Source organism: Daphnia magna, linkage group LG7, assembly GCF_020631705.1.
Source record: "Daphnia magna isolate NIES linkage group LG7, ASM2063170v1.1, whole genome shotgun sequence".
Lineage (NCBI taxonomy): Eukaryota > Metazoa > Arthropoda > Branchiopoda > Diplostraca > Daphniidae > Daphnia > Daphnia magna.
The window spans coordinates 9,369,174-9,386,854 of NC_059188.1; the positions used below are offsets into that span (position 1 = coordinate 9,369,174).

The 17,681-nt window shown below is 37.8% G+C and overlaps 1 protein-coding gene and 1 pseudogene across 1 annotated transcript; one reads left to right on the forward strand and one right to left on the reverse strand.

Moving 5' to 3' along the window:
- Positions 1-1,822: 1,822 nt before the first annotated feature.
- Positions 1,823-3,606, reverse strand: LOC123474560 (annotated as a pseudogene).
- A 9,404-nt stretch (positions 3,607-13,010) lies between these two features.
- Positions 13,011-16,281, forward strand: LOC123474561. Its single transcript, XM_045176774.1, is given in 3 exon segments — positions 13,011-14,663; positions 14,925-15,780; positions 15,874-16,281. Coding segments are annotated over 3 exon segments (2,832 nt in total). The 3' UTR covers positions 16,197-16,281.
- Positions 16,282-17,681: the final 1,400 nt, after the last annotated feature.

Here is a 17,681-nt window from a genome sequence, read left to right on the forward strand (position 1 = left end):
ACTAACAGGACGATAAACTACAGTTTTGTTCGGCCTTTCAACTTTTCCAATCCATAGAAATTTCATGATAGCCTTTAAAATCTGGTCAGCCATATTTTGTTTACATGGTAATACTTGTGCAATAAACACAGTTCCGGAGAGAGCCTTCTATTTGAGGGAAATAACCCTCTGGTATAGATTGAAACGTCGACTTGCATTCTCTTGCAGAATACCATTTAGAGAGCCAAATGCATCATTCCAAACCCTATCAGCTGTCTCAACTATGGAGTGAGAGAATTTAATTCCTAATAGGGACAATGTTGGTGCCGACACAAGCCACTCAAGAGGCCAAGTCATCATAGAGCTCCAAGTCCCGAGTCCCAGGGCTTTTGTTTTCTCCTTATTCATCCTTGCCTTTGTCCACTGGCAGAACAAGTCAAGGACCTGTCCTGCCCTGGTAAAATCTTCGTCACAAGAAATGAAAATGGTGACGTCATCAACGAAGGCTCTGACAGTGAGTTTTTCATTAAATAATGATATGCCCTGGAGAACTCGAGATAAACGCAACAGTAACGGCTCAATGTATAGAATAAAGAGATGGACAGATAGGGGGATCCCTGGCGAATCGATTGAATATCAGAAAGCACCCCAGCCACCTCCGATCCGTTGAGAATTGACATTCCTGTTACAGAATACATAGTCTGTAGCCAACGGATGAAGGTGGTGGGATAGCCCATGACATCCAGAATCCTCCAGAGGACTTCCCTGTTAACCAGGTCGTAGGCCTTTTCAAAGTCAACTCCAACAATGGCAGCGCCCATACCCCGAATCGCAAAGTTGGAACAGTCATGGCATCCCCGGTCATCAACGAATTGAATGACATCTCTATAAAGCATTAAATTGTCAAAAATCAATCTACCAGGTACCCCACCTTTTTGATGAGGCCCTATGGTAGATGACAGTGTCTGCCTCAATCGTCTCGCTAAAACAGATGCCATGACTTTGTAGTCACAATTCAGAAGAGAAATTGGCCGAAAATTAGAAATTCCACAGAGCCCTGAAGACTTGGAAATTAGCCTGATCGCCGCTTGGCCCTGCGATGACGTAAGAGTTTCCCTTTCAAGGATATGATTGAACATATCCAAGAAATGGGGTGCGATCACGTCCCAAAATTCTACGTAAAACTCGTAAGGAATGCCATCGGTGCCAGGAGACTTGTTTGATTTCATCGCCATCAGAGCAGCTTTAATCTCAAGGAGGGAAATTGGTGCAGTCAGGTTTGGGGTTGGCTTAAAGCAATCTCTTACTCCCTCAAGAAAATCAGTACCTGCCAGTATGTCAGGAGAAGGTTGATTTTTGAAAATTTTACTGAAATGTGAAATAATCTCTCCTGAAATGTCCTCTTTGGTCGATAAGCATGTGCCATTAGAGGCAATGATTTTATCAATACGACATTTTCGGTAGTTAACTCTAGCTCTATTTACATGAAAAATATTGGCTTCCTCCAACTCTTGGCCTTCAAAGCAGCGGGAACGAATCCCATACCCTTTAAGTGTGCTCTCCTCCCAAGACTTTGAGAATTTCCTCAACTGGTGAAAGGCAACCCAATCAAAGGTATCTGCTTCAGCCATCTCCTGAATGCAGGACTGGTAGAAAAACTTCGTTTCCCTAATCATTCTAGCTCTTTGCTTAGAATAATCTACCGAAATGCGTTTGATACCTGGTTTCAGGACACTCTCCCACCAATTTGCTACATTACTTTCCCTAAGAGGATGATTGGCAGATTCATGAATAAAATTTTTTACATAGTTTTGATAGCCTTCTTCTGACAATATGGAAGTATTTAATTTCCACAAACCAGCAGGGGATCTAGTACGATGTGGAAGATCCAGATTGCAGGTAAACGTGGATTGTACCGATTGATGATCACTAACCGACAAAGATTGCAAATAAATATTGAAAAATTCTCTGCAAAAGATCGGCTAGCATATATCCTATCAAGCCAAGAAGAACCGGAGGGATGGTAAAAGGTGTGCCCCGGTTCACTTTTATTTAGCTTTTTCCAGATATCTACCAGATCAAGACCAGTAACCATCTCTTTCAAAGCATAGCTGACGATATTACTTTGGGAAGGGAAGGAGTCGGAGGATGCCTTATCTTGGATGTCGTCTACGCAGTTAAAATCGCCCATCAACACGAAGGGCAGTCGAGTAGTTATTGTATAGGCAGGGACGGTTTGACGAAGAAAGTTGTTTCTCTCAGTTTTTACGTGACTACCTGACGGGGCATAGATATTAATGAACGTGAAACATTCCAAGTCAATAGATATGAGCCTTCCGTCGGGTTCTAGAATTAATCGAGAATAGTCCAGACCATGTCTAATGAGAATGGCTGTTCCATTTTTGCTGGGACCGACATTTGCCAACAAACGGTAGCGACTTTCAATAATTGGACAAGAATGAAATGCTACCTCTTGAAGTCCCACGATATCTAGGTTACCGTCCCTGCAGAAGTTAAAAAGAATTTGACGTCGCTCGACTGACCTAATCCCTCCAATGTTGATAGGTGCGATTTTTAGCTTTGCAGTCATTTAAATGGTTTCTTGGGTTGAGAAGTGGATAAGGTAGGTCTAGAATTCTGGGGCGTCAATGTTGGTTTGAAACGTTTGTTTTGTGGTACAGTGGGAACTTTCAGGTGGTCACTTGTTTTGTCAGTTTCCATGGGCTCAACTTCCCCCAAATTGGGTTCCACTGGTTCCATGGAAATTGTCATTGGTTCTGAGTCATCAGGTTGCGTTTCAGGGATTATCATTTGGGCTGGAGGAGTCTGTCGTGGTGGGTCGTCTGTGGATTTAACGGGTTGTTCGGTGGGAGAAATTTCTAAGTTGGGAGTCCCCCCTGAGAGTGAACTTTGTAATCCACACTCAAGAAAGGCCTTAGAAACCATGGGGTCTACATCTAAGGGTAGAGGGACGGGTTTTTCCGGAACTGTCTCTGTCTTTTTTGTCATTTTATTACTGGGCTTTTGGACATTGGTAGGTTCCTTATTACGTCTCAAAGTTGGGCAGTTGTAGCTAAAATGGGTTTCGTCGTCACACAGTCTGCAAGTAGGTTTTTGTCCCTCATACTTTACCATGGCACGATAGCTGCCAATAGCAATGTATGAGGGAATATTCTTAGTCAACGTCATTCGTACTATCATCCAAGTGGCAAGAACAGGGTATAAAACGTCATCCTCTGCCACCCGATAGCGTTCCCAACCAGCATCAATTATGGTTCAAAATTCCTTCAGACGTGTCTTTACTACTCCCAAGTCTAGATTCTGTGGAATCCCTGCAATTCTGACAAATTTCTCCTGAATATTACTGTCCCTGATGACTACATTAACTTCTTTCCCCTCCAATTCGGTCCTGACGATACCACTGTGTTGGGACAAAAAACTTGAGGTGTATGCCTCTGTCGTAAACGTAATTCTAGCGACCTGATTTCTCGTATCTAGTACAGCAACTAGGCCTAAGAGATCCTGTGGCTCAACCTTCAAACTACGCACGAACCCATGTACCGCACGCATACTCAATCTCGGGAATTGAACCCCAAAATCGACATCTACACTATTGAGCCACTTGGCAGTGATTGTCCCCTAGACAATGTAAACAAACTGCCAAGGGGGAGGGGGGTCCCCACACAAGTAAACAAAACACGAAAAAGAAAAAATTTGGGGAAAACACGAGAAAAACAGGAAAACTATACAAAAATAAACACTCTAAAACATGAAAATAACAACAAAAAGTAATGAAAATAAACAATAAACTCACAAATTGATGTTTACAATCTCAAAGTATCATAAACATGTGATAAAATCATAATTTTGAAACACAGTTATTGTCATTAGAATAGATATCGTATATAAATTTATACAAACTTTTAGAGACGATATCTATTTCTTCCCTAAAGATTCACACGGAAATTAATATTTACAAGAATTCTTTAATTGGTCCCAAAGAGACTCGAACGCGTGATCTCCTGCTTACTAGGCAGGCGCTTTGCCATCTAAGCCATGCGACCGTAAATGTAATTAAGCTGTTGACAATTAAAAATCTTTGAATGTGATGAAAACAGATCATGAAAACCAACAGTCTTTACAATCTCAAAGTATCATAAACATGTGATAATATCATAATTTTGTAACAAAATTATTGTCATTAGACTAGATATCGTATATCAATTTTAAAAAACTTTAAGAGACGATATCTTTTTAAACCCTAAAGATTAGCAAAGAGGTTTAATTACACAAGAATTTACTAATAGGTCCCAACAAGACTCGAACTCGTGATCTCCGGCTTACTAGGCAGGCGCTTTGCCATCTAAGCCATGCGACCATTGATGGAATTAAGCTGTTGACAATTTAAAATCTTTGAATGTGATGAAAACAGATCATGAAAACCAACAGTCTTTACAATCTCAAAGTATCATAAATATGTGATAATATCATAATTTTGAAACACAGTTATTGTCATTAGACTAGATATCATTTATTATACAAATTTTTAGAGACGATATCTTTTTCTTCCCTAAAGATTCACACAGAAATTACTATTCACAAGAATTTTCTAATTGGTCCCAACGAGACTCGAACTCGTGATCTCGTGCTTACTAGGTAGGCGCTTTGCCATCTAAGCCATGCGACCGTTGATGTAATTAAGCTGTTGACAATTAAAAATCTTTGAATGTGATGAAAACAGATCATGAAAACCAACATTCTTTACAATCTCAAAGTATCATAAACATGTGATAATATCATAATTTTGTAACAAAATTATTGTCGTTACACTAGATATCGTATATCATTTTATACAAACTTTTAGAGAAGATATCTATTTAAACCATAAAGATTAACACAGAAATTAAATTACACAAGAATTTACTACTAAGTCCCAACGAGACTCGAACTCGTGATCTCCTGCTTACTAGGTAGGCGCTTTGCCATCTAAGCCATGCGACCATTGATGTAATTAAGCTGTTAACAATTAAAAATCTTTGAATGTGATGAAAACAGATCATGAAAACCAACAGTCTTTACAATCTCAAAGTATTGTAACGAGCCAACTGCATTATTTACGCTTTACAGAAGATGTCAAATCTGCACGGACATTGAGTGTACGCAAGGTGTACACCAAGGCAACGCCCACATGACCAAGTGACCACACGCCACCGCCATCTAAGCCACACCCAATGTGCCACTTGCAATTCTGTATAAAAGCAGTGTTATTCGCAACAATATTCAGAGTAGTGCCATGCTTCTTGGTTTGATTGTATTGCTATTGTAGAAGTCTAATAAATACACGCCTGGCAAATCTTACAATTGGAGGTCCCAACGAGACTTGAAATTGAAATAAAAGATTTTGTCACCGGTATAAGAGACTTCGAAACAGTAGACAATAAAATTGAATCAGGAGGATAAAGTACTAATAATTTTTTTTTCTCTCTCTTTCTACTTGCGTCGGTCAACAAAATCCATCACGGTAAGCGAATGCAGAAATCTTTTTTACCACAGACTACTCTCAGGACCGACTCCGTTTACCCTGACTTAACTAACGAAACTTCACCACCACTAAACCCAAATTTGAAAACCCATGATATAACAAATCCTGAATCTGAAATCAAAACACCAAGAGCCGCATTTATTCTCAGCTGGAAAGAATTAGTTGAATTAGAATACAAGTATACTAAGGAAAAATCAAAAATTTATCAAACAACTTCAACAACAACCACGATAAAAGAATTGGAAGATAGAAAAAAAGAGGCAAATACAGCGGGGCATAACGCCTTATACCAATTTGCGTACTCAATATTAAAAGAAACTTTAAATACGCCAGACGAAATCACTCACGAGACGATAAGTAAAACAACAAAAACTATAAGAGATCAGATTCAGTCACTCGGAGGAGAATTTAGTAACGTAGACACTCTTTTACAACAGTTAAAAACTGTTAACGGTAAAGAGAAAGAATTCTTGATCAAAGTAAACACCGTTCTCCAAGAAGAAGCACTTGCGCAACAAGTCGCAGAAAAGAAACGAACAGAAGAAATCCGTTTAGAAAACTTTAACTTACAAAAACAAATTGCAAAAAAAGAAAGGAACCCAAATCAATCGACCGAAAAAATAATAGAAAGTAACGAATTCACTAGATAATAGAAAGTAAAGAATTCACTAGAAAAATCTTATCAGCGAATCAGTGAATTAGAATAAATAATTCGAAAAAACACAGAAAACGAAGAATATCTTAAAAAACTATTGAAAAAGAAGGAAGAAACCACAGCACACGTGGAAACCGAAGGTCAAGAAAATATAAACAAGCTCCAAAACGAAAACAAGTTACTCCTAGAAAGTTATAATACCGTTAAGAAACACGAAAAGACACAGAAAGAAAGAAGCGACGAATAAGAAAAGGAGGTAAGAGAATTGAAAAACTCTCTCGAAACAACAAAGGGAGAAAGAAGCTGTCTACACAAAGGGCAACTAGAATTAGCCGCAAGGAATAGAAACCTCGAAAGACAAATAAGAGATAAAGAAATACTCATTTCAACACAGGAGAGCAAGATACAACGCCTTGAGGAACGTCTAGTGGAGTATAAGCAAAAAGAAGCTTTTTACATCGAAGCAGAGAGCGCAGACAATTCTAGAACAGAAGAACATACAGGAGAAGTTTCAAAACTAATAGAACAAATCAACGATCTAACATCACTAAGTGAGATAAACGACAAATCATTACATTTCGAATTAGATACCGAACACGTTTTAAAACAGCAGCAAACTATTGAAACTCTAAAAAAACAAATAGAGTCCCAGAATAAAACAATAGAACTATTGCAGAAAAAGAACGAACTTTTTAAAGAGAAACCAAATTTTAAAATCATGGGATTTGACCACGAAACTCCTGAGGAAGCTGAGACTTCGAGACACAACCCAATAGGAAAATCAACAGAAAAAACCCCTACCGCAGAAGAAATAGACACGATCAAAACCTTTACTCAGCCAATAGTAAAAGTATTGGGGGAACTGTTCTCTCGAGAGGATAAAAAATCCATCCCTTCATACAAAGAAAAAAGCACAGACAAAATGATAACGGAGTGGCTTAAAACAGCTGAGCACGTAGCAAGAAACAACAATTGGGACGACACCCAGAAATTACGTTTCTTTTCAGACAGACTTAAAGGTGAAGCTCTGGATTGGCACGAAGAATACGTATCGGAGCAAGGAGATGAACTTGAATACGATGACTGGCGATCAGCAATCATAGCAAGATTCCAAGACGCTTATGATCTAGCAGCCTTAAAGAAAAAATTATTGCAGCTAAAACAGAAACCGGAAGAAAACTGCAGAGCATTCGTGTCAAGACTAAACAACCTATACGACGGAATAGAGAGAAAAGAAGAAAAACTTGACCACAACAAGACAGTTGTGGAAGATCAGCTCTTGAGTAAAGTAAAAAAGATGCGGGATACCACAAAAATTAAAATTTTAATCCAAGGGATCTTACCAAAAATAAAAACGGAACTTTACCTACGAATGCCAGAAGATGCCAACGACTTCGATGCACTATGCAAACAACTGTTTATTCAAGAACAGAAGAAAACAATGACGACAAAGAACTAACAGCAGTCATTGCCGGCATTGCACACCATGGAAAACAACAGGATTTCGAAATAGAGAAATTAAGACAGAAAATTTTAGAGATGGAATGTGCTAATAAAAATGAAATATCACAGGAAAAAACTGCAGTCATAGCAGCAACTGACCAATACGAGCCCCGCAGATCACAATCACGGGAACACAATTCAAGACCACAGTATCCGAGAGTACGATTTAACAATAATCAGCAAAACAGCCGCGAATCAAGCTACTCACGCAGCCGAGAACCAAGCTTTTCCAGAAGCAGAGAAGCCAGCCCATATAGAGAAAACTATAACGCCCAGAGGGGAAGGGAAAGTTTTCAAGAATCAGCAACGCAACGCCAAACACCTTATTCATACGGGCCACATCAAAATGGCCAACGGCAACTAAACCAAAGACAATTTCAACGGCCTCAGAATAATTTGTATCAACCGCGAAGGAATATTTACCAACCCTCAAATTTTGGAAACCCTCAAAATCAGCCATGGCGTGAATCGACTGGTGATCAGTATCAACCACGAGGTCAACCTTTTCACAACACACAACCAGCGAAAAACAGTGACATTACGTGCTACAAGTGCAATAAAAAAGGACACATTGCAAGAGAATGTTGGACAGATATGGCACGTATCAACCGTCAACCACGACGTCAAATGTAGGAAACCACTCACTCTATAATTCTAATAGCATTAATCACTGTCATGTAAAACCTAACTTTACGGCGGAAATACCTAAACTTATACGTATCCCAATTAGAATTTGTGAAAAAGAAACAAAAGCTTTAGTAGACACTGGTGCAGCAGCAAGTTTAATTTCATCTAGCTTTTATTTTAACATAAGTGATAAAAATTTAAAACAAATAAGAAACAGCGATGATCCGATATTTAGGACAGTATCAGGACAAGAGCTAAAATCATTAGGCCAATATGAATTTAAAATAACAATAAATAAGAATCATTTCATTAACCACAACTTTTATGTAATGGAAAATCTTAATGAAAATTGTATCTTAGGATTAGATTTTTTGGCTAGCAATAACGTAAAAATTAACACTAAAAATAAGCAGATCTGTTATGATCGCTATGGAGTAGAACATAGTTTTTGCGAGAGTATATTGCCATTGTATAGCATAACTTTTTCCGAAGTGGGAATAAATATCCCACTAAGACCTTTATCCAATGTAGAAGAAGAGGAACTTCCATTAACTACAAAAGACTACATTAATTTAGAAGCTTTTAGTCAATTAGATTTATCAAGCCAGGAAAATAGAAAATTAGAAAAGAAGGACTTTAAAATACCCAATTTTCCTAATGAAGTAAAAACAAAAATTGAATGGTTGCTTGTAAAAAACGAAAGATTATTTGCAGATAAAGAATCAGACCTTGGGATGGCTATTAATGTCAAACATTTCATTAATACGGGAGCTAGCGCACCAATTAATCAGCGTCTGCGTAGAACGCCTGAAGCACTAAAAAATACGGTAAAATCGAAGATTGATAGTATGCTACAAAATAAAATAATAAGAGAAAGTCATAGTCCATTCTCAGCAGCAATCGTAATGGTTAACAAAAAAGATGGTGAAATGAGAATGTGTATTGACTATAGACAATTAAACAAAATAACGATAAAAGATAGATATCCCTTACCTAGAATAGATGATACCGTAGATGCATTGTGCGGTTCAAAGTATTTTTCAACATTGGATTTATTAAGCGGATACTGGCAAATAGAAATAGAAGAAAGCGATAAATATAAAACAGCCTTTATATGTGAATTTGGACAATATGAATTCAATCGTATGCCATTTGGATTAACAAATGCACCAAGCACTTTTCAAAGAGCAATGAATAACATCCTGAAAGATGTACTTTTTAAGTTTGCATTGGTTTATCTAGATGACATTATTGTTTTCAAGAGTTCGATTGACGAACATATAAAACATTTAGAAGAAGTTTTTAAATTGTTGACAAAAGCGGGTTTAAAACTAAAACGAAAAAAATGCGAATTCTTTCAAGAGAAGTTGGACTATTTAGGTTACATAGTATCAGAACAAGGCATAACACCAAATCTTAAAAAATTGGAATCAATTATTAATTACCCTGCACCTAAAAACACAAAAGAATTGAGTTCATTTTTGGGACTAGCAAGCTACTATCGAAAATTTATCAGAGCTTTCGCTGATAAAGCTCATCCATTGACAGCACTGACAAGGAAGTCAGTCGAATGGAAATGGGGGAGGAACAAAGGGACGCCTTTAATTGTATAAAGAACTGCCTCATATCTAGACCTATTCTGAGCTATCCCAATTTCACGCGCGAATTTATCATCTATACGGATGCATCAGGATACGGAATAGGAGCAGTCTTGGCACAAATACAATCTCCACCTCAATCAGAGGATTCAGCTGCGACCGACGAACAGGATCACAGTGAATCAGACGACCTAAAAGTCGTCATCGCGTATACTTCTAAACATCTGAACGACCGTGAAGCCAAATGGTCAACAACAGAGAAAGAAGCATATGCAATCATTCATGCTGTAGATGTATTCAGAACGTACTTATACGGCCGGAAGTTTACGGTATTCACTGATCATCGACCTTTAGAATGGTTGATGAGAAAATCCGAACCGGCAGGACGACTAGCAAGATGGGCATTGAAATTACAAGAATTTGACATCGTAATCGGATATCGACCTGGTAAGTCACACCAAAACGCCGACACTCTTAGTCGTATTCCAATATTACCCATTGCTAAAGTAGAATCGAAAACAGAACCCCAGGTTAATAATTTGGAGAAGGAATGGACTGAATTACAGCATGAAGATAACTATTGCCGAAGAATAATAAAGAATCTTAAAAAGATACAGAACGGCAATAAAAAGGAAATATAAATGGATATAAGTTAAATGAGAAACAAGAACTAATTGATAAATATGGAAGGATAGTAGTTCCCATTGTGAAAATAAGAGAAATCATGGAGGAAAATCATGATCACATATTAGCAGGACATTTAGGTATAACAAAAACTCTAGCAAGACTACAAAGGCAATACTCTTGGCCTAATATGCGATCTGATGTCACGGCATACGTTAACAGTTGTTTAAAGTGTGCAAGACGAAAAGCATTTGGCACGAGTAAAGCACCATTGCAACCTTTGCCACCAGTAGATAGGGTATGGGAAAGAATTGCAATGGATGTAGTTGGACCAATTCAAGAAAGTGTTAAGGGATATAAATTTATTTTAGTATTGTCAGACTATGCCAGTAGATTTGTCTTTACATTTCCAATGAAAAACCAAACCGCACAAACAATAGCCAATATTCTAGTAAATAAGTTAATAACAAAATATGGAGCCCCAGAAATCGTGTTGACAGATCAAGGAACAAATTTTTTGTCAAATATTGTTCAAGAAATATGTAAACTATTTAAGATAAAACAGATGCGTACAACTGCATATCATCCACAAACCGATGGATTAGTAGAAAGGTTTAACAGAACGCTATGTGATATGCTTGCTTGTTATGTGGTAGACGAACCCGAGGAATGGGACAGATATCTGCCATTCGTCACATTCGCATACAACACGTCTAAACAAGCAACTCTTAAAGATAGCCCATTTTACCTTTTCTACGGAAGAGAACCCATTTTACCAAACGACATTAAGATCAACCGTCATTACGAAATAGAAGGAAATCAACATGAAGAATATTCACGCCAGTGGAAAAAGGCACAAGAATTAGCGAACCAACATTTGTTCAAAGCACAAACGAAGCAGAAAAAGTATTATGATGATGGGACAAAAAGTGTCAAGTACAATCCAGGTGATCTGGTACTATTAAAAGCACCACCCCAAGCCGGAAAATTTATAAATAGATGGAATGGTCCATTTAAAATCATACGTGGTTTCTCAGAAATTACGTACGAAATCCAAAACATTACAAATGAAAAACAAAAATCGATTGTTCACTGCAACCGACTTAAACCTTATATGGCACGAGATGCTCCGGCCAAACAAGAACAAGAGATCGAAGCGAGAAAAGCAGAAACGACAGCCATTAGACGAAGACCAGGGAGGCCTAAAAAGCAACTGGGACTGAAAGAACCCATAATATCATTCTTAGATCCAAGAATGCTATTCCCCAATCCAATAGACCAGACTAATTCTGACTTTAGGACAACCTCACGATATAATTTAAGATCGAGAAATCAGGCATCCAATTTCTAAAATGCAATTAATTTTTTTTTTTAAACAGATTGAGACAAAGTTACTACTCTTTTGCATTCTAACTACATTGCAAACAACCCACACAATCTTCTCGTCTGTATGCGATTGCAACTATGTTAAAACAGGAGGAATTCTAGATATTAACTCACCATACTATTGCAAAAACCCCAGCACTAACCATCAACCACGATACCTAACAAATTATACGCTAATGACTAAACAAAACCCAGTAAAAACTTGGAAAGGATGGACTTGCAAACAATGGATTAAGACAAAGAAAATAACCGGATCTTTCTGGATAGGGTCTTTTGACACAGTTTATTCACAGGAAACAAAATTACTCTCAGCAATTGAATGCTGGGAAATGGTAAATAATAAAAATGTGGGGGTAATCTTATGCAGGCAGGAACAACAACGTTGAGTTTTACATCAACTCCTACAGGGGAAGGGAAGTGGTATGCTATCAAAGAATACCATGCATTAAATTGCTTAGCGGAAGAGATAACATTAAAACAAGAGACACCAGAAAGCTTAGTGGAAAGTCCATTTGGATTTTTAAACACCACTCAGCAAGAAGGGGAGTATACACAAAATCATAACACCATAGTATGGGGAGATAGATCAACAAATTCATCAAATTCACAAATTATTTTTAAAGGTGAAGGGTATATAGAATTAACAAACTCAATGGTTAATGTAAACACTAGCCGTCTTCTAGATAATAACAAACAGATAGAAATAACTTTCTCTAACAAACCAGATATAAATAATAAAGAATTTACCCAACCTGGATTTAAAGTAGTAGGGATACCTTTGACATTTCTTATTTTTCCAGGAGAGACGACCACAAAGTTATACAAAAATTTTAAAATTTCATCGCCATCCTGTGAGAACCAAGTAAATGTAGATACATGGTCTTGCAATGAATACGCAGATCCAATAGCGAGCAAAGTAAAACGGTCGACTAATAACGAAATTGAATTTTTTGACAACCGTGCTGAAAAAGAAGCTAGGGGTAAAAGACTTTACAGCATATCGTATGCATGGGGTTCGATACGATTGGGACATCCTATAATAACAAACGTAGAAGAAAATGGAATAATGATTAAAAAAGATACAATTGCGTATCTCATGGTTAATGGCTCATCAATAAGCACGCAAGTATCAGTCCACAACCAATATGATATCCAAGACCCTTTGCCAACAGGAACAAAATTCGAATACATCGTAGATCATACCATAAGGCTTATAAACACTAACATCTGCATCGTGGCAAATGCAAACAATCAAATTATGGCAGAAAATTGCACCGAAAACACATCAAGGTGGATCCTGGATTTAACTAACTACCAATGGATTTCTCTGGAAACAGGCCTATGCATCACCTTACATGATGAAGAAGAGGGACGAGTTAGATTAGCAACACTAAAAACATGCAGTAGACAGGGGACAATTAGTGAAAGTCAACAATGGGTTATCGAAATCCTAACAACAAACCCGGATGTGTTGGATAATTTCCCAGATGCATCCATTGACGAATTCGAAGAAATCCAGTTGGAACAGAGGACATCAGTGACAACAACCGTCAGTTCGCCAATTTTCGGTGGATTATTAAAACGGAACCATGGGAGAGGAAATATCATATGGGACATGATAGGATGGGGACTAATGAAACATGGTAAGTCACCCGATGAAAAATGTTTAACACACAATGGCGTTGACAAACCAATAACCCTCGAAGCATGCGATCCTAATTGGATCAAATGTCAAACAAGCCTACAAAAATTATTAACAAGTAATGACCCCTTGGTGCAATCACAAACAACCATGGCCAACTGTAGCGAAGCCTCCAGCAAGGGCCAAGCCTTCGAATATTCCTCCGACTTCACGATAAGACCATTTAACACAAACAACTGCATTAAAGCAAACACAACGATGCTCATCCTGCACGAATGCTCAGATAAAAGTTCCATCTGGGGAACATTCGATCACACAGGACAATTAATGGCCAGTGATAGAACAGGACTTCATTCAGGCGCTTCGGACCGGAAATGCCTAACAAGACGGATCGACAAATTATCGTTGGGACACTGTCATGGAACAAGCCAGAAACAACATTTTAGCTTCGAGTACCGGAATCCACATCAACCTAGAACATTGTCGGCAGCAGCAATAATATCTCTACATACTCAACACGCTTTATTTGGAAAAAATCTACCAATCTTGCCACCATTGAACCATCGTGATCCAAAGGAGATTAACTATAAAACAAACGCAACGGAAGGAATAACTAAAAATTCGACCATAACGACAAAGTCAGCAACATCCATGACTGCTACAACAGATAAATCAGTCATACCTTCCATTGCAGCCAAGGTAACAACAAGTGCGAAGACAGAAACAACAACAACAACGATTAGGCCGACTACAACCACAACAAAACCGACAACAACCTTCAGAACAACAACAACAAAATCAACTACTACCACAAAAAAGCCGACAACAACCACAAAAAATCCGACCACAACCACACAAAAACCGACCACAACCACACAAAAACCGACCACCATCATTCAAAAGCCAAATAGTACCACACTAAAAACAACCTCTATCACACAAATACCAGCCTCTACACCCAAATCAACTGCAACATCAAAATCTACTACAAAATCAACAGAAGCAGAGAAATTACCAACAATAACATCAACAACCGCATCAACAACATTAACTAGTACATCACTCAAAACGACTATCACGACACAGTCATCTACAACTACAGAAAAAGTTAACACAGAAACCACAACGACAGACACAATAAAACCAAAATCTAACCAAGCTGAAATTATTTCGTCCACCGTGTCAACTATAAGCCTAAAATATTTTACACCTAGTCAAATAAGAGAACAGCCAAACGAAACAACAACCACTGAAATAACAAAATCAAAGGATAACGAAGAAAAAGATATAGACAAAATTGAGAGACAACACAATACAACCCGAGATAAGTCAGAATTTCAAGACAAAAATTCAAATGATCAATTTAAGGCTTCAAGACAACAAAAAGAAAATACAGCACACGAAATTGTAGTAGATGACTTTCGACCGCTAATCGACGCTAATACAAGTAACGGTCTACCAAAATCCACTGAGGAGCTAAGTGACTTGATAAAATACGAGCTTGGAAAGATGCACGAGCAATACAAAATCAGTATTGAAACTGAACACGACAATAAATTGGCAAAAGAAATTCGGGATGTATACTGTCAGTTATCAAAGATAAAACGAACGCAAGCCATAATCTTTGCCCAAACAAATGGATTGCTTGCAGCCGCCGCACTCGGACTTCCAATGTGTACAAGGATATATGGTTTTGGTCAAGCCATGACATTGCAACAATGCGACCCAAAAAGGATATCACTATCAGCAAAAGAGACCAAGTGTGGGTTCCAGCCATTTTTCGTTTATGGAAAAAACAACTGTACGATCGGACTCGGCGGATGGTCTGTTCACCCGTATTCGGAGTGTTTTTGGAAATCACAATTGATAAACATCAACGGATACCCTCATACGTGGTAACATAACGCAACAGCAGGAGACTGGATTAAACAAGAGGCGACCATACACACCTCAAATCTGGATTTAATTGCAGAATTCGAAGAACTGCACTTAAACAGTTTCGACTATGGATTAAGGAACCATCCAGCTCATGGAACAATGGAAATGGAACAGCTAAACATCCTAAATGACCTGGTGGGACGAATTAATGAAGGCGAAGGCAAAGAGTTACCTGATATCCTAGTAACAGAAGAACAGGACAATCAAATCGGAAACATGTTTTCCTGGTTTGACACCTTAAAAATCATGGCTCTTTCAGCGATAGGATTCATCCTATTTCTCATCTGTCTAAGAATTTTTATTGCCTGTAATCCTATTCCACGGATTAAGGAAAGCTTCAGACGACGCAAGCAATCACGTAACGTAAGCGAAAGTGATGGTCAAGAAATGGATTCAATGATACCAGAACCCATCTACAGCGCTGGAGGAGCAAATGAAAAACCATTCATTAGGGAATTTGCACCTTTAATGACGTTAGCAACAGAAACACCAAAAGAAACCCTTACGTCGATAAACACACCGAGTGCACCAAAGAAAGGAAAATTGTATCCTATCGAAGAATTAAAATGGGAAAACGAGCAAAACAAGGAGTGTACGGGAAGTCATACGACCTGCAGCTATGTCGTTGGCTACGGAATGGTGTGGGAGGATCTATGCAGATGTACTCCAGAAGACCATTTAAAATGCACAATTAACAAATAACGATTTAAAAAAAAAAAAAAAACCAAAACAAAAAATCATAGATGTAGTAAAGGATTTTATTTCCAATCAGTACTTAAAAAAAAAACAAACAAAAAATCGTAAATGTAGAAAAGGATTTTATTTCCAATCAGTAGTTAAAACAAAAACAAAACCAAAAACAAAAACAAAAACAAAAACAAAATACAAAAACAAAACCATAGTGAAAAATAGAGTACACCGACGGAAAACAAATCAATCTTCCTCAGCAGAATCAGCCAAATGATTCAAAACAGCCAATCGGACTTGACGGTGCTCAAGTCGTATCTGGATATCGGAATACGTCAGCTCCGGATATATATTGGAAACTGAAACCGAAGGATGATAAATATCATCCCCGGATTCTGCCCACCACAAGAACCGTGCGTGCAGCAGTGGAAGAATATCGCGAAGTCGGGCATAGCCAGGATATTCACTAAAAAAAAATAATAATAAAAATAACTAAAAAGAAAATAGAACAAAAATAACAAAACAAGAAAAGAATTCCGAAAAACAAGAAAAAGATAACACAAATGAACAAAAAGACGGGCTTACTTGTAATAAAAGTCGTTACACCAGACAGGCTGTACCACGAATACGGGAGCCACGGGAAAGGATACACCACTCCGAACCTTGTTGAACAACTCTTCGAACAACTGCACATCGGCAGTCGTGAAGCGACGAAATTCACAACACGGATTTTGAAAGATCAACGGGTGGAAAAGCGAAAAAGCCATTCTAATTTCACCAAGATGCTGAGAAACGAAATCTAACGTGTACATAATGACGGAAAATGGGGATTCAAAAAACAACAGCAAAGACAGTCAAGCGACAACTGGAGAACAAAGACCACGCTACACCAGACTACTTCGATCGCCTTGACGCAATCTTAAAAAAAAAATAATAATAATAATAATAAAATAATAAAAAAAAATAAAAAAACAAAAAAAGGGAGGGGGAAGAAGAAATAACCTTCCATAAATTTTTGCAGAAGAGAGAAATTGTGTACGAGACGAAACTCTATATAAGGTGAAGTCGTAAAAATCTAGCATTTACATATAAGGTAAGAAGTTTTTGGGGATCAATTAAACAAAAGATTCACATATATTGTAGAAATGCTTCTCAGACTAGAAGACAAAGGACATCTAAAAAAAACAAAAAAAACATTGACATTCAAAGTAGATTTCTTTAGTAGATAATCGTAAGCAACCTTGAGCATGTTAGGGGTAGGTACTCCAACTATATAACAGACAAACAAGCAAGAAAAAACTTTTTAGTTGTATTACCAACCTTCCACGGAAAGATACATTAAAAAAAAAAAAAAATGGACCCAACCAAGAAAAACGTAGAACTAACAAATGTTGACTGGAGTGACGAAATCTTGATGACTTGGATTGAAGAAGATAACCCTCAATTGGAAATAAGTGAAACGCTACCAACAGGAAACGACTGGGAAGACGAACTCTTAGC